This window comes from Acanthopagrus latus, chromosome 16 (assembly GCF_904848185.1).
Source record: "Acanthopagrus latus isolate v.2019 chromosome 16, fAcaLat1.1, whole genome shotgun sequence".
Classification (NCBI taxonomy): domain Eukaryota; kingdom Metazoa; phylum Chordata; class Actinopteri; order Spariformes; family Sparidae; genus Acanthopagrus; species Acanthopagrus latus.
The window spans coordinates 7,094,971-7,113,219 of NC_051054.1; the positions used below are offsets into that span (position 1 = coordinate 7,094,971).

The 18,249-nt window shown below is 44.7% G+C and overlaps 1 protein-coding gene across 1 annotated transcript in view; it reads left to right on the forward strand.

Moving 5' to 3' along the window:
* The window catches only part of fndc3ba (fibronectin type III domain containing 3Ba), a 73,326-nt gene that overhangs the window by 23,814 nt on the left and 31,263 nt on the right, over positions 1-18,249 (forward strand). The window contains exons 4-7 of the mRNA XM_037072599.1: positions 1,772-2,003; positions 2,189-2,360; positions 3,038-3,168; positions 17,670-17,728. Coding sequence (XP_036928494.1) covers positions 1,772-2,003; positions 2,189-2,360; positions 3,038-3,168; positions 17,670-17,728 — 594 coding nt within the window. The remainder of the gene's footprint in view (positions 1-1,771; positions 2,004-2,188; positions 2,361-3,037; positions 3,169-17,669; positions 17,729-18,249) is intronic.

Sequence of the window (18,249 nt, forward strand, 5' to 3'; positions counted from 1 at the left end):
GTGTTGTTGTTGTTGTTAGGAACCAGCAGATGACTTCCCCTCTCTGCAGGGAGTGTGTGTTTGCTCTCTGCTTGGAATGCAGGCCTGTGAAAGTGTCTGAATAGTTGGAATGTGTGCATGTGCGTTTGTTTGTGTGTGTCCATGAATGTGAAAGTGAATACATGTATGGACTCTATGTTAATGTGAGGCAGTTGTTAGAAACTTGTTGTTATTGAAATCTGCAGACCATCTGATGACAACATTGCGGCTCTTGTTTCCACCGCTTAAAGGGCTGGAGCATCCCGTTAGCACAATGTCTCCGTTGTTAAATAAATCAGGCAGCTCATTCCTTTATTAGATATCCGCCGTTCCGCAGACGGGGCACCTGCTCTTACAGAATGATCGACAGCATCATTTTGTAAGAGCAGGTGCTCCAGGACCTTAAAATCTTAAAATAGTACTCGGAAATATGCTCATTCACTTTCCTGCAGGCAGTTAGACGAGAAGATTGACACCACTTTAATGCTTTGGTAAATATGAAGCTGAAGCCAGCTGTAAATTAGCTTAGCTTAGCACAAAGACTGGAAACAGGGGGAAACAGCTAGCCTGGGGCTGCATCACAAACCTAACAGGAGCTAGAGCTGCAACAATTAGTCAGTTAATTGGTTAGTCGATTGAAAGAAAGTGAATTGCATCATTTTTTAAAAGCAAACATGTCAAATATTTGTTGCTTCCAGCACCTAAACTTCAGAGTTTGCTGCTTTACTTTTGTCATTTATGACAGTAAATGAAGTCTTTTCAGGCTTTGGACTGTTAGTTCGACAGAAGAAGAAATTTAAAGATGTTACTGGGGGCTCTGTAACATTAGGATGAGCCTTTTCTTCACTTTTCTTCACTTTATAAGGTAAACGATTAGTTGATTAATTATGAAAGTAATGGGCAGATGGATCCGTAGTCCAAATAGTCAGTTGCCACCATAATGGTGACAAGTCAATTTCTGTCCCTAGCTGAAAAAACGTTGTGGCACATAATCCCCTGTAAGACCATAAATTGTAATTTTTCAGCCTAATTTTGCACCATTTAAACAAAAACGAGACATAACATATCGAGTAGATTTACAGCTGCTGGTTATCTGATTTGGGGAATTTTGCACAGATTTTCCTCCTTTCATCATACTTAACTAAGCTAACTAAACTAAATGGCCACTGGCTGTAGCATTGTATTTGCAGAAATGAGCATTGTATTGACCTCTCAAGTCAAAAGGCATATTTCCCAAAATACTGAACTATTCGTTTTAGCCATATTAAACACTTTATCACTGTGATACAGTCTAAGATGTATGCAGGAATGAGGAAGCTACTTCTACTAGTTGATAATCTGTACACGATCCTCTTGAATCCTATAAAATGTTGATGTCAGGTACCAAATGCCAAATTGAATCCACTTTGAGAGCTACATTCAGGGAATCCTTCACTCGACAATGTATAGAGCTCTCAGGATACATGCAGCTTACAGATCTCTCGTGATTTGTGGATACTGATGTTTACATTTCTCAAACACACACACGTCTCACTGCCATTTGGAGATGTCAGGGTGCAACATCTCCAGGTGTACTGTTATCTGTGAAATCCCAGAAACAGGTTTCTCCTCCTCCTCCGGCGGTCAAGGCTGATGTGTTTGTTTTCTTCCGGACAAGGGTGACATGATATGAGTTATATGGGTTTGATATGAAAATGACTGGGTGCAATGTGATGTCGCCTCCCTCTGACTCATCTCCCTTCCCTTTTCTCAGGTGCTGGAGGATACCACAGGGGTCCGCCGGGTGGTGGTGACCCCCCAGTCTCCAGAGTGCTACCCTCCCTCCTACTCTCCGGCCCTCTCCCCCACGCACCACCTGCCCCCCTACCTGGCTCACCCTCACTTCATCCCCAACTCTCACTCTTTCTACCCCCCTGTCAGTCCCGGGGAGCTGCCCCCCCACCAGTACTACCAGCACCACCTTCCCCCCATGTACGGCGATCCAGGTACAGACATGCTGACTGGACTTAACGCTACGGCGGGAAATTTAGGACTTTTATGTTCAATTAAAAATCCAATTATTAATTAAAAAATATGCTTTGCACAGATTTTTGGTCCGACATAACTTTTTTCTCTTCTTCTTCTTTTTTTTTTTTTTTTATCTGTGCTCCTCTCTGCTCCTCTCCTTCAGAAATTATCCCGGTTTATGGGATGTCTAACTACATAGGCAGAGGAGAGGAGACGTACAGTAAGCCACAGCCCAAAAAGATAAAGGAAAGACAACTGGAGCGGCAGAACCGACTCAACTCCCCTCCCTCCACTCTCTATAAGGGCAGCCTGGGGCCAGCACACAACGGATACAGGTGACCATGCTGCCTCTGTGGCTTTGTTCTCGATGATTGTCTTTTATCTCTGGTTAAATGATGAAGTGGTTGGAGATCAGACCATTAAGTGTCAAAAAGTGAGAAAATAACAGTAGTTAGTGCCGACTGTGTAGTTGCTGCAGCTAGAAGGGGCAAAATTGGGAGTCTCTTTGGGAAAAATCATCCTTAAAATATAATATATTCTTTGAAAATCAGCTATGATTGAGTCAGCTATCCAAAATTATATAAATCTAGATGGCTAAAATGTGATAAACACCGGTCTTCTCTCTCTTTCTCATGCCGTCTAGACACTTAATGGTCCGTCTCTTCAAACCATGTCTGTTATTTGTGGTTGTCTTTTATTCAATGATTGCTTTATGCAGTAAAGATTTCAATAATTTGAATTGGTGCTTTTCAGAAGAAAACAAAAGTCATTGCATGGACAAAGAAACTTTTTTAAGGAGATGTAGGAAGAATCTGCATACACTCTGAACTGATGTGCCAGTATCAGCACTTGTTATTTTTCCTCAATCCTCATTAACAACTCAACCTGTCACTCCCTGCGCTCACAAGTATTCTAGTGCACAAATATGGACTTGAATTTCAACGTCTTGGCTTGCGTGATTGCATATTTTCCTTGTAACTAATGCTGTTGCAATTGTCGTCCTGCGACGCAGCAACAAATCACACGCCCCGTCGCTCGGGTCAGTGGGGTCGGGGGGCGGAGTCGGCAGTCCAGGAGGGAAGAAGCCGGAGAGACGCCTTCGCAGCAGTCCACGAAACAGCGAACCAGAGACACACACACAAGGTAGGGGCACTTGAACGCATGAAGCAGTGAGATAGAGAAAGAGAGACTGGCACACACACTCTTCACAGGAGGGTTTGAATGCTTTTCTTTCAGGAAAGCGTACATCGATTTGTTTGGGTTTTAAGCGGCGAATGACGCCTAATGCAGACTGAACGCAGACTCACAATCACACACAAGGTGCGCCTCGTGTTTCCGTGTTCGAATCGAAGATGCCGCAGCAAATTTCTGAGCCTTTCCTTTAATCCTTCGTAGCGATGCTGTCAGAACAGGCACCACTGAAGGGGCCTTTGTTGCGTATCTCAACGTGTAACAAAAACCAGCTCATATCTCTTTGTGGAAGAATAACTTCTCCCCTCGCCGACCTCTCCCTCTCCGCCTCTGTGTGACCGGCTTTGTCCTCCCCAACCTCCGTGCCCCTCCGCATTCAAGCAGGCCAGATAAAACACACCTTTCGTTCCTCCCTTTCTCTCTTTTTTTTCAGAATGTCACCCCCCCACCACCACCACCACCAAAAAAAAAAAAGAAATGAATGGGTGCATGCAGCCTCACTGAGGTAGAAGGGATCCAGAGTGTGGAGGGGGATTTGAGGTGGGAAGGTGGGCAGTGGGGTGGGGGTGGGGGGTAAGAGAGGTTGTCTGAGTAACCACATAGCTGAACCCGTCCCTGAGCGCTATCGTTTTACCCTCACTACAATACTGGCCTTGTTGGTGGAGGCTGAGCCACAGGGGGGTGGGGGTGGGTGAGGGAGAGGGGAGACAGGAGGGGGAGTGGGGGAGTCGCATACCTGTAGAGTCCTGCTCGAGATGAAGGGAAACCTTTGAGCTCCGGGGGTTTAAGACACTGCAGCGAAAGCCTCATTGCGGGGGCACACACACACACACACACACACACACACACACACACACACACACACACACACACACACACACACACACATATATATAGAGAAGTGCACATGTGGTACTGTTCCTCTTTAATGACATGTCTTTTGACACGTCAGATGTCCGTCTGAGTTATTAAAAAGAAAGCAGAGCGTCTCATTTGTACCCCACATGACACACATAACGCACGGTGTAATGTGCAGAGGTGATGACAGGGATACATAACATTCACCCGCTCCGTCACTGCAACTGTCAAAAATCTTTTTAAAATTTACCCGCCCCATAAAATCTTTAGTCTGGTCCCTCACAGCTTGGTGTCAGATCAGAGGAATATTACATCTGGATCAGGTGTGGGTGGATGTTTCCCACGATCCATTAGACTGGTGGAGAGTGTGAGAATAAATCAAATGAACTTTTGCCTGGCATATGAAGAAAGCCTATTCGTTATTTAATGTAATTTTGTGGTGAAAGAATAGTTCTTTTTTTATGAAGAATCATATGTGGACATAGTGTATACTTTAGGTTGCTGAGGGAGGAAGACACATTATTGAAATTGCATTTTGAGGTATATTCTTTCAGTCTCTCATATTTCTGCCTCCAGATCATCACCTAGAGATTTGACTTTAGTGTTTATTCTGTTCACAGCATTGAAATATGACATTTAAAAGACCCAGCAGCAACAACACCTAGTTACTCTGGATGATCCATAGAACACATTGTTATTTTTGCTGTCAGTCACTGAAAATGTTGTCTGTTTAAATTGTTCATGGGAGCTGACTTACTGACAACAAATGTGATGGTAAAGACCCTTTTTACACATGCAGTATGTAAGAATTCTAGTTAAAAACCTTTAGAAATTCAAACTGACAGCAGAATGTGTGGGCCCTCTCCACCCAGCGCTCAGAAGCTCCCGTGCTAGCAGTGTAGACAACACCAACACTCCCACATTGCTCTGAGCTGCCAGTCTCTGTGTATGCAGTATCTATGATCAGACCACCACAATGTAGCTGCACGGCTAACCGAGCTAACGAGCTAAAGGCAGCTACAGTTAGCTGCAGTTAGCGGCTTCTCTGGTGGTATACTGCCCTCTATTTGTTTTGAGAATTATTTCAAGAGGTTGCAACTTCTTACATTTTGCACCTTTCAGTGAAAATACCAAACATTCTCTGTTGCCAGCTTCTCAGGCCATAAATAATGCTTGCCCATTTTTTTTTACATCATTATAAATTGACTGTATTTGGGTCCTTTTTTGGAGGAAAACAAGCAGTCTGTACATGTTTTGGATATTTTGTTGACAAAGCAATTAATATGTTGGCCAAAAAAAATAATTGACAGATGAATTAAGAATGAAAATGTCACAAGGTCTATAATTTGTTATTAAATGGGGACATTGCTTTTTAAAAGGCAAGGTCTGTCTGTTGCTGCAAAAATCCATTCACGCCGTTGTGGGATTCATTGCATTGGGATGGAGTCAGACTCATTTGCACAGTTTCCAAGACTCATGTCTTATTACTTTTATTATTATTGTAGGCGATTTGTTCCTCCAAAAATATTTCAACCTGCGCTCATTACGCTCATAGAGCGCGCAGTGTGAGTGCAAATCTGGACATCTGCAAATGCAAAACACACACAGAAGAGGTGGTGTTCGACTGCAGTGCAGTGAGGGGGACTGCACAGCTTCTTAGAGTGTACACACACACACACACACACACACACACACCAGACACATAACAGAGAAGATGAGTGCCAGAGCAAGGAATTGAAAGCGTTTGAAAGTGTCACAGTTGCACGTGGCACAGACTGTAGTGCTCCAACAACAGAAACACACATGACAGACAGGAGCATGTCAGCATGTGGTCCGGTGTCTGTTCTGGTCTGCCAGGGTCTCAGTACTGGGCTGGAGATCAGGCTGAGTCAGCTAGATGTACCACACAACACACACACACACACACACACACACACACACACACACACACACACACACACACACACACACACACACACACACACACACATACACACACACCCTGACGCACAGACACACACATGCACAAACACCCCGTGACTGGGCTTCCTGTAAAACAATCAGAGCATGAGGGTCCAGAGGATTGGCGGGAGGTAGTGGAGCGGGGGGGTTGGAGGCAAACAGAGAGAGGAGAGGAATGCAGGATTTGAAGGACAGATGAGAGAGGAGGGAGATGGATGGAAGTTTTGCAAAAAGAAAAAAAGATGAAGCCGAAGTCCGACATCACAGAGACTGTTGAGATGGAAAGACGGGGAGACAGAGAGTTAAAGACAGAGTATAAACATTCCGACGAAGTTGCCGCTTGGCCCGACGCATCCAAGTATGGTCCAACCCAGAATACCACACACACACACACACACACACACACACACACACACACACACACACACACACACACACAGTCACAGCCGCCTACGCTTTGCCCTTGATGCCCTTGCTCGCTGTGTGTGTGTCTGTGTGGCTATCGACCCGGTGCCAGTAAGGCAGCAGGCTGACTTGGCGAGCGCAGCGTCCATTCCCCAGTAAAGCCAGCTCTACAGGCCCTTTTTCCTCAGAACTGTGCTGCTCGCTGAGCAGAAACAGATGTGGGCCCCGTCCCCTATGTTCCTCCATATTGGCTCTGCATCATCACCACCGCAGATCCTGTCTCTCACTCAGAGAAACTGGGATTTCAGCAGAAACAGATGGGCCAGCACCCTCAACTCCTCCATCTTTGGTTCTACGTCACTGCGGAGCGCTGTGAATACGGGAGAAACCAGATGTGCGCAGTTGTTTTGCTGTGTCCACCATGTTGGCTCTGTTGGAACAGACATGAGGAAAATGAAAAGATGGGTCATAGACATTACAGTGGTCTGCTATGGAAACACATGTATCCATTATGTAGTGGGAAAATGTTACTTAAATTAAAATTATGTAAAACCAACTTTCCTTTTTCTTTTTCCTGAAGTGCACTTTAAGTCGTTTAGGAATTCAGAGTTACGCAATCATCTTCATGACCAAAACTAAAAGGAAATCAGTGCACGTATCTTCTGTGTTGACACAGAGAATTGAAACCGAAGAAATTTCTAAAGATGTTTCTTCTGCCAAACATAGTGACGATGCGCCAAGATGGATGTTTTGAAACAAGGGAAACCCTACTGGAAGTTAATTTTCTGTCAGTTCTTGGCACATTCCTTGATGAAACTTTTCCTATTATCAAATCAATTCAAATCAAATCAGTTTTATTTGTATAGCTCAAAAACACAATCACGTTGCCTCAGGGGGCCCCGTGTTAAAAAACTTTTAATGGGGGAAAAAAAAAGGATTGGAGGAGAAACTTGTATTCATTGATGGAAATGTTTCTTCCAAGTCAATTTTTGTCAGACTTTTTTGATAACCATGTCATGAAAGTGCCAACAATGATACCAGTCATCAAAATTTGATTCAGCCTGAATAAGAATGGATTTAGCTTGGAAACATATCGATGTCTGGCATTACTGTGAGACATTATTCATATTTTTATTCTATCTTACTTGAAGATATGAAGCTGATATTCTTGCCGCTCTCATTGACAAAGAAAACTAACTTTTGGTGTAAAATGGCTGACGTGGCCACAAGTGACAGTCGCAGTATAACTGCATATGCTAAATATATATTATCACTAAAGTCATTAATTATGAGTGTCTCAAATTCAAATAAGCCGTTAAGTCTGCAGGTAAAAAATTTACAATATGAATTACAAATCCTTAAATCAGTTTGTATGTGAATAAGTGGTTCAGCTTTTATTTTGACAAAGGTCACATGTTCCACTGGAGGATCCTCCAGAGCTGCAAACAAAGTGTCCTGCTGTCCAACCCAAGACTTGTTCTTATTAATAGCTTATAGGTGATATAGGTTATGATACAAAGCATTATTAACTATTGATAAAGTCATTAGTCACTGATTATATACTGTGTTAAGAAAGCAGAAACATTACTTTTTTCTGCAGCTGACACCAGTTCCTTGTTTCAGCGATGAGGTTTTGCTGTGGTTCAGTTCCGTTAGTGCTATTTTTTGCCCAGACAAAGTTTCCTACTAATTTTAGAACAATGACTGTGTCAAATGAAGCTTATAAAAGTACAACGGCGTGTCATGCTTCCGGTGATGTCATTGTCATTAGCTGTGGTGGCCTCTGACCGAGTCGTGACTCAGCCCTCTGTGTTACCATCAGACTCTCCTCCTGCTCTGACTGTAACAATATGACTGGAAACGTGTGAACGCACTCCCACCCCTCCCTCGTCGGATTGTTTTGATGTGGATCGCCATGGCGATAATCTTGGACCCCCACCCCACCCGACCACACGCACCAACCCCCTTTCCCACAAACCCAAATACGGCCATGTTTGTAGGGGCAAGATGGAGGGCAGTGGGGTGGAAGAGAGAGGCTGGAGGGAGGGAATGTGGAGAGAGGAAAGAAGGAGATAAGAGGAGGACACAGGACAGAAGTGGCACAATGGAGGGAGAGTGGGGAGTGAAGAGTCAAAAAGGCGGGATGCACAGACAACAGAGAGAGAGAGAGAACAAGGGATGGCTTCAGCAGCGGAGGAATGTCTTTCCCGCTGATATCATGTAACAGGACTAGCAGGATTAGAAGGGGAGGTTGTTCTCGCCAGTCACAATGAGAACACCAGACGTTTCCCTATCCAGCTGAATGAACCTAGTGATACGAGCGATAAACTCGCCACACCATCAGTCCACCAGCACCAGGCCGCACTGCGTTAACCACAACTGAGTTACGTAATATTTATAGTCCCTTCACTGGCTTTAGCGGCGTAAAACTGAGTTTGACTTAAACTAATGAAGTAATTGAATAGACGATGTGCTCAAACCCCAGACATGTCGGGCTCACTGCTCAAGTGAGGTATGTACACTTAAAAGATTGTGGAGATTTAACGGTTCCTCGTGTGTTATTTCAAGTCTGTTAGCGGGCTACTTTTGAGATGTGGCTGCCTTAAACAGAGCAGGGGAATGGAGAGGAGCAACTTCCATCCTTCACACTGATGCTTATTTAAAAGTTTTGGGCTTTTATTGTGAAGGCAGATACTGGAAACCGTGAGAGATCCACTGTCTACATGCACGTCCGAGCCAGACTGAGCAACTTCCTCGGGGTTCATGGGAAATTCTGTGAAACCAAAATCAACAGCACGACATGAACACCTTTAAAACGTTCACCTTGATGGTAATTAGCAGCCACGACAGTGTGAGTCTGTGTGTGTCATTATGGCAAAATGTGCTCATGGTGACACCTTCTGTAGCTGGAACCACCCCAGAGGCTGTTTATGAGGACATTTCTAGCTGTTTATATGTCTGTCTGTGAGTCTGCAGGCAGATTTGGGCCACAACAGTGATGTTGCTAAAGTTACTAAACTTTACTAAACAGTCATTTCATGTATTCTGTCCACGCATTGGCAACAAAGAGGCATCAAAATATGTAAAAAGTGTCAATTGTTGCTGTTTTGAATGTGCCAACACATCGCGTGGCAATTTTGTTTCCACCGTCCGCACTATAACTCAAGAATTTGAAGTCTGAGCAGTTGTGTGCGTGAAGAATGCTTCGTTCTTGTGGTAAAAAATGGACAGCTTGGTGTCGATGAGCGGTAAAACAAACCAAAACAGATGCATATTATCTGTAATTATGTGGACACTGACTCTGCCAATTAATATTCATCGTTCTCGCCGCTCCATCTGCCTGCTCTTGTTTTGCTTTTTTTAATCTCCATTTGCCCCTTTGTGAGCCTTTTCCTCGATTTCTCTTCCACTGTCACTCTTTCTCTTCTCTGCCTCTGCTGTCTGTCTGAGTGAGAGCTTGTCTTCCACTCCGTCTGCCAGCCTGCAGCCTGCAGTCACTCTCTCAAGACTTTTTGGGCTGAGCAGGGTCAGATGGGGTCAGGGTTCTGAGAAACTCACCCCTACCCCCCCACACACACTCACACACCATAATCCCTCACCGCCTGGCCAGGTCGCTGCGCCGCTTGCAGCACGTACACACTTACATAAACACACGTGTGTACATGTGTGTGCACATGTTCATACTCCTTCTCGGGAATGCGGAGAGAGGTCTATTTTGGCGTCATTTTGCAGTTGAGACGCTCGTGTCTCTCCTCGGCTTTGGTATGACCTGAAGGACATTTTCATCCGGCCTGAAGTGCGGTTGTGCCCTTGGTGCATTTCATTCTCATTCTCATGAAACTTATCAGCTCAAAGCAGGTGTTGCGATGGTGCTCAATGCCATCTAATATTCCTCCCCAGCTCTCCCTTTTTCTATGTTTTATCACTTGATTGAATAAAGTGTGACTGTATCTGTGCTCAACAAGCGCATGTCTGTGCTCTTGTCCTCTCAGTTGAACCTGTTGTTCTATTTTATTACTCTATTAAATGATAGCAAAAGACTACTTTTATTCATGAATTTCTCTACAAGGAAATATATGATTTTCCACCACGGGCCGCAGTGGACTAGGTCAATGCTTAACATGCACGCAGTCAGTGAGGGAAATCAGGTTAAGGCAGGGAACTGAAGAATGCGATTACATGGGATTTGTTTATTTTGGTTTCAGGTTGATTTGGACCTCGGGTGTCATTACGCTGGCCACCAAGAGGCGCGGTGTATTTCATGCATAGCTGCCACAGAAAGAGCCTTTGTCATGCACATGCACACGTGCACATGGTTTTATATTGCAGACATCGAGCTGCGTCGACCAAATTCTCTAAATCCCCTGCACTGATTTGAGAAACTGGGTGTCTGGTTTACATGAAGTCCGATAAATCAGGTTACTGCAGAGAGACAATAATGAGCAGTGTTTGCATTGGGCATGTCTGCCTCCCTCTCTCTGCTTTGGGGTTTGATTTTCTTCATTTTAATTTAGATTTGTTTCTACTTTCTGTCCTTATTTGCTTTCTCTTTCTTATGTGCTTGCCCATTTTTTCTTTCGCCAGTGTCCTGGTCTGTCTCTCCCTCCTCTCTAATCCCCTCTATAAACGATCAGGGCTCTGGCCATGAGAACCAAACCTTCACCAAGGCAACCACAATTTCAGGCACGTCCCAATGGCTTCTCTGCTGTGTTTGTGTGTGTGTGTGTGTGTGTAGCCCAGCTGTTGAACAGATGGAATGCTCACTATGCAGCAGATGATAATAGTGTGGAATCCAAGGTCTGTGCCCCTCTCTACCTCCATTTTTTCCCCTTTCCTCTCCTCCTCCTCCTCCTCAACCCTGTCCCCGCTCCTTCCTCTCTCCGTCCTCCCCTCACATCTCCACATCTCTCCCTTTTCCTTCCAGCGGAGTGTCCGTTACTTTGCTTTGTTCTCCCTGATTAGAGGCTTCTAAAAGATGGGTATCATATCTCACTTTGGTCCTTCAGGGCGACAAACACACACACGCACACACACACACACACACACACACACACACACACCCTGTGGCCCGGTATGTGTGTGGAGCGGGGGATGAGTGAACGGCCGTCGTCACATTTTTCACATTTTTTCTCCGGGCCCTTAAAGGTCTTTTTCTGTCCCAGCGCAGACAGACGGAACCACAGGCCGTCATGCGGGAGGAATGCACGCAACCTCCTCTGTGTCAAAGTGACTCAGTTTTACTGTGTCTCTATTTGCTTATGACACCAGTCATTTTCAAACTGTGTGTGCGTGTGTGCGCGCACAACATTGAAAAAGACTGTTGTCAACATGCCCAGGTATTTGAGGAAGACTGAGGGAACTTTAGAGATGAACTGAGACAGGATGAAGCTCAGGTTCAGTATTTATGTGAAAGACTCATCATGTGCGTATCTACTTCGCTCTATTTCAACAGAGTTGCAGTGTGTGTTTGGGCAATTGTAGATGTCGACTTGGTGGTGCATTTTGCACAGTTAAGGCTCAAACAGGTATGGAGCTCTACTGGTTGTGTCATCAATATCAAAAAAATGTAATAAAATGTGGTACTGATCAAACATACGGGGTATCAAGTAAATTGCTGAGGGTTGGATGAAAAGATCGATACGATTCTCCTCGAAGTAGTAAGAAATCATTGTAGCGAGTGCCTGACCGAGGCCAGCTGTTTCCTCCGGTTTCCATTCTGTATGCTAAGCTAAGCTAATTTGCTTCTTGCTGAAAGTTTATATTTATACAGACATGACAGTGATATCAATATTTGTAACTTGTGGTTAGAAATTAAATATATTTTCCCAATATATTTCCTTAGAAAATGTAACTTTTTCCTTTTTTAAGATGACAAAAGCACTCTGAATTTGCCGCCGCCTCGATTTGCGCCTTGATGGCTGTTGTGCCAGGATTTCTCTTAAATGCTTGGCCTTGAAACACACTTGTGGCATTGTTAAATTACCCAGGTGGCTCTTCTTATTTCTGTGTTGGGGAAACAATGTATATATCATGAAGAGAAAACTGTGAAATGGAAATTTACAGTTGGGAATAGAACTTCAAGAGTTAGTGCCTCCTCCCACTTCCCAGCTGTGTCACAGTTGTACCTCAACCACATTGAAATCTGCGGTGTGCATCTGCGCCTACTGATGATGTCACAAAAGTTTGTGTAATCCTCACCTCACATCCTCCTAAGCCCTCTCCTCCCTCTCTCCTTTCATCCCTCCCTTTCTCCTCCTCTCCGCTGATCCCTGGCTCGCTCTTTGTCTCTCAATTTCCTTGTGTTTTTGTACCTAATCTCTTACCCAGACTCCTCTCCTGCCTGTCCTCGCTCTCTCCCTCTCTCAGCAGTCTGTCCTTTAGCGTCTCCCTTTCTTCCTCTAACCCCCCCCTCCACCTCTCCCCTGGTTTTTGGCTTGGTCTGCCGTCCCCCCCTCGCCTCCCCCTTCAATTCCTCATTCCTCTTCCTTTCCTGCCGTCCGCTGCGCTCCCTCGCTCCGTCTGGTTGTCCTCAGTAATCAAACACAGGCGGTCAGACACAGACAGGATGTGAGGTCAGACGGGGAGAGGAAGTGAGGGTGCGTGGGCAGCACATAAACAGAGGAGAGAGAGAGAGAGAGGAGGCGAGGGACAGTGAGGACAGAGAGGTGTGTGTGTGTGTGTGTGTGTGTGTGTGTGTGTGTGTGTGTGTGTGTGTGTGTGTGTGTGTGTGTGTGTGTGTGTGTGTGTGTGTGTGTGTGTGTGTGTGGAGTTACACTGGGATGAGATTCAGTTTCAGCCGTCAGCATCAGCTCTTTGTGGTTCCTCTCTATATTAAACACTTAAGCAGCTGGACTGGACGACCACAAGGAGTCATAACACTCAGCGGTGAGGTAAAGCAGTAGTGTCTTTCAAACTTTATTACCGCTCTCCTGAAATATTAAATAGATCTCTTACTCCTGTCCCAAGCCAAGTTTGAGGGATGGCCAACTCTTTTTTTTTTGTCTTCCTCTTCACAGCGCTGAAATGTAAGTCCGTCTCTTTGAGCGTAGAATCGTTTGGGTTGCGTAATGCTCCCATTAAGTTTGGAGTCATTCAAGTAAACATTTGGAGCGGACCTCCGTCTCCTCATTCGGCCCTCGTGAATGAAGAAGGAAGCTGCAGAATACAACAAAAAAATAAAATCCCTTGGTGATTCAAACCACTCTCATCCGTCCAGTAAATATGAAGCCAGGGCTGGTTAGCTTAGCTTAGCATGACAGGGTTAGGGTTAGGGTTAGGGGTTAAACAGTTGGCTTTCATACCTGCAAACCACAATTCAAATACTGTCCCTCGTGCTCAGGCTTATTTTTCCAGCGGAGGTGTACTTTTAGTCATTCATATGTAGCCTGTTGAATGAACTATCCATCACCTGTGAGTTTCTTAAGACTTCACTGGTAGGAGCAGTAGGCGATTTAAGGGGCAACATGATCAAAATGCATCCCCCCTCTTAGACTGCCATCCACCTTCCCTGTCCCGAGGGTGAAGCCACAGAAGGGTTGCTCAGTTGATTATGTTAGGTTAGATTGCCTGAATCATTGGTCCTTTATCTGACACGAGCCGTCAGCTCGACCACTGGCTCTGAAATCATCATGAAATCACCGTCGCTAGTTGTAGTAGGATGAAACAAGTCCATCCCCCCTAAAAATGATCAAAACTTCTACTGCTCAGGAAGGAGTATGTCCACCAAGGCCAAGCTTCCCCCTTTTGTACTCAATCACAGACACTAGCCACGTTAATAAGCCAGATTTCTGTCATCAAGATCCATTCGCTATTCCCCAAGAAATGAACCACTGTCGCGCACTGTTAAAGACGGTCCTGGATCCATCCCCGTCAGATCCGCACCAAAAGTTGATTTGGTCTATTCTGAGCCGAGCCCCAGCCTCCAACCGAGTTACGTGAAATTCTGTTAAGAAGTTCTTGTGTATTTCTGCTGAAAAACCAGCCATCCAACTCCTCGGTGGAGGTAATAAAAAAAACAACGATATCTCAAAAAGATGTTCATCCAATCTGCTGCCACTGCAATTGATCAAACCAACCTTAAAAACCAGCCAAACATTAGAAAGTGATCGTTCCGTACCTGCCTCTGTTTCTGAGGAAAAAGATAAAGCCCAATGTAATTCTAGTTTTTTCCTAACTATTATACAGCCAGGACAGAAATGACCCTGTTCCCAAGAAAGCTGAACTTCCCGAGAAGCTATTGGCCTGGCATGCATGTTGTCTGATTATCAACATCTGCTGTTTGCCAAACCGACAGCTGAAACGATGCCGTAATGGAATTCCGCCTCTCCTTCGCCTTAACCGTTGTTAAAGCTGCGGCGGACAAGTAGCTACAGGACCGCACCGTTAAACGGGACGATTCTCCTTTTTCACTCGGCTGTGATGAATGAGCGGAATAAGCGGGGTCGGCTCGGCGAGCTGACGGAGCCGTTCATGTCTGGAGCTGTGTGCCTTTTTTTTTTTTTTTTTTTTCATTCCATAAAAGAGAAAAGCTTAGTTTTTTTTATCCAAGTGGATGAAAGGGGACAAAGTGTGTGTATGACAAAATAGTGTGCTAATGAGACGATGTGTCTCGCAGTGATGCAGAATGTGCACTTCACCTGTTGAACTCCGACCACACCGCCAGAACCCACAGTAGCACACAGTACACACACACACACACAGTAGCTCAACTCCCTCCTCCTCCTCCTCCTCCGAGCACCCATCACCAATGTCCTGTAACCTGATACTGGGACTTTGGAGACACACACACACACAACGCACACACACATGCACACACAACACACACTGCCTTTCTCCTACCTTTTTTTAATTCTGTCTAACACACACATACACAGCGAGGTCAAGTCGAGGTTGTGCTTCCATGACATCACTGTTGCCATGACTCATAAGTGTACCCCCAGGCACAGTAAGGCCCTCTCCTCCACAGAACCTGTCAAAGGGACTTAGCCACACACACACACACACACACACACACACACACACACACACAGACACACACACACAGACACACACATGCACATTTGCATGTACGCACACACACACAATCTCTCATTCATCACTTGCCCCAAGTCCACAGAAATATTCCAAACACAAACTACCCTGCACGAAGGTATACTATAGGCGTCAGTCCTGTGACACACTCATCAGACAGACTTGGTTTCACACGTTTTTAGGGATTGCTGACTCTCTCTCTCTCTCTCTCTCTCTCTCTCTCTCACACACACACACACAAGCACATCCTGTGTGATTTACAGTGGTCAGACTCAGATGGAGAAAGCAGGCCTCCTCTGGTCGGAAAAAAAACCCAACTGTGGGGATCACACAGGGGGGAAAGACTTCCATTACCCACACACACACACACACACACACACACACACACACACACACACACACACACACACACACACACACACACACTCCCACACTTCACCAAGTTGCACTCGTCCTCCCAACAACCCAGAGTGATCAATAAATCACCTTTAGACACATTGTATCACTGGAAAAGACCTGTACTCGTGTGATATTTGTATCTTCCATTCATAGAGAATGCTACCCGTCATCCTGTAACAAAGAAAGAAAGAAAGAAAGAAAGAAAGAAAGAAATGACTTGAGGACTGCGTCTTATGATTATTTTCATTATCACTCGATGTTTTGATTGTTTTTTCAATCGATCGATCAATAGATTATCCTGAAAAAGGTGAGAGAAAAATGTCTTTTTTAATCTCTGAGTACCTGAGTGATGTTTGTCTGAAGACAGTCCAGAATCCAAAGAAATTCAATTTACAATGACAAGAAAAAACAACTAAAAGACAGAAATGTCTGACTTAAACAATTTGTTCACCCAAAAAAATTAATATTTTATTCATGATCTTCTTAACCCGCGTGCTGATGGAAAGTTTGGTGACATCTTGTCGCCCACAAAATCATTTTCTGGTGCTTCACAGCAAAACAGTTGTCCGATGGTCAACTAACCAAAGGTTTCCAGAATATTGTAAATAAATGGCCTTTTTCGGATTTGTCAGTGCAGTCATTTTACTTGTTTTTAGTTTAAAGAGTTAACTGTTAACTCCACGAAACACCTGATCTTCTGGTTGGTGTTTTCCAGACGGATCTGTGTTTCTCCTCCTGGGGATGAAATATGCTAATGAACAGCTGCATCTGGTCTAGTATGAGTGAAATAAAGATAATACAAGTGAAAAAAATGACAGAGATATTTTAATGACAAGAGCCAGCAGCAGCAGCACTATGTAGCAACACGGTCATGATGTACGTATGTCTCTGTGCTCAGTGTAATGTCATGCACAACAAGCTGTTCTGCGAGGCTGCAATAACAACAACAACACAGCTGACGTCAGATCAGTCCGTGGATAAACATTCGCAGGTGTAGGGACGACTGAACGAACATGATACATAAACATGATCAGTATAATTATTTCTACGAACTAGTAAGTGCATCTTGCAAGATAATCATCACATTCTGTGCTCAGAGCAGAATAGTCACAGTGGAACATGAGTCATATATTTTTTTCTGGTGATCCCCGTTTTATTTGCTCGAGGTCAGGAATTCGTGACTAATGCCTCTCGGATAATTTAGCGTTTTTTTTCCATCATGACTTGATGAGATGAAATAGGCGGTTCGCTGGAGAAAACAAGTGTTGCATCACACACCATTAGACAGCACACTTTTTTAAGAATGTAGGTCTGTTTTGACTCTATTTTGAGCTGTTTGTGTATTGTGTTTTTTTTTCCACAGACGACTGAATTACTATTTGGAGTGTTTCCACAGGGATGATTAGAGCGTCACAAGGCATTTTTTAAAGCTGACTTTTCGACGCTACAGCAGCCAGTCTGGATGCAAACCTCGGTTGACTTTGGACAATAATGAGCCATAGATTTCTAGATATCACGATAACACGGCTTGTTGGGATTGAAAACCCACTCTTCTCGTCAGCAGCGCTGCCAAAAAATTGCAAGAAGTGCATGTTTTGAAACTCTGGATCGTTGAATGTTATTTAATATGGATAAAGTCAGACTGCAGGATGTGTGATTGCAATCATTACTCGACATACGATCTCCCTCCTCGTGTCACGCCTGCATTGCCAGTCTCTCTCTGTGTTTTGCTGAAGATTTGCTGAATAGCTGATTTTTTTGAAAAGTAATTACTCTTTCTTTTCTGTCTGTCTCCTCAGATCATGACTCAGAGGGGAAGCGTGTTCAAGACATGCTGTCTGCAATCGACAAACCACAGGTTGGTATGCACACCTCTTCCAGCCAGCTGCACAGACACACTAACCCCGACTCTCTTATAACCGTCCTCATCAATCACCTCCTGTCTGATACGGTCATAGCTGGCACGAGTGTTGGTGTCTTCTCCGCGTTTTCATCCGATCATCAGATGCTTACACTGATAATTCTAACTCTAGTTACGTACGTGTGCAGTCACAGGAAAGGCAACTGATCACTGGACCTCTGCTCAGCCTGGCCACATGAGGGCAGCATCTGCTCGTCCACAGTGTTCACTCCCCTCCATGACTTTATCAGCTGAAAAACACTGTAAACACTAACAGCTCTTTCTGCTCTGCCCCAAGGGGGATTGTGGATGAATGAGCCGGAGCTGTGCAGACATGGTTTGGTAGGGAGGAATTGCTTACCAGCGGTTAAGGCAGTCAGCTTTTGCAATTGGGCCATTTGATATCTGCGAGCTTTTGACAGGGTTGGAATAGACAAGAGAGGATGGAGTGATGAAAGAGAGGGAAAATAGAGGGGGAA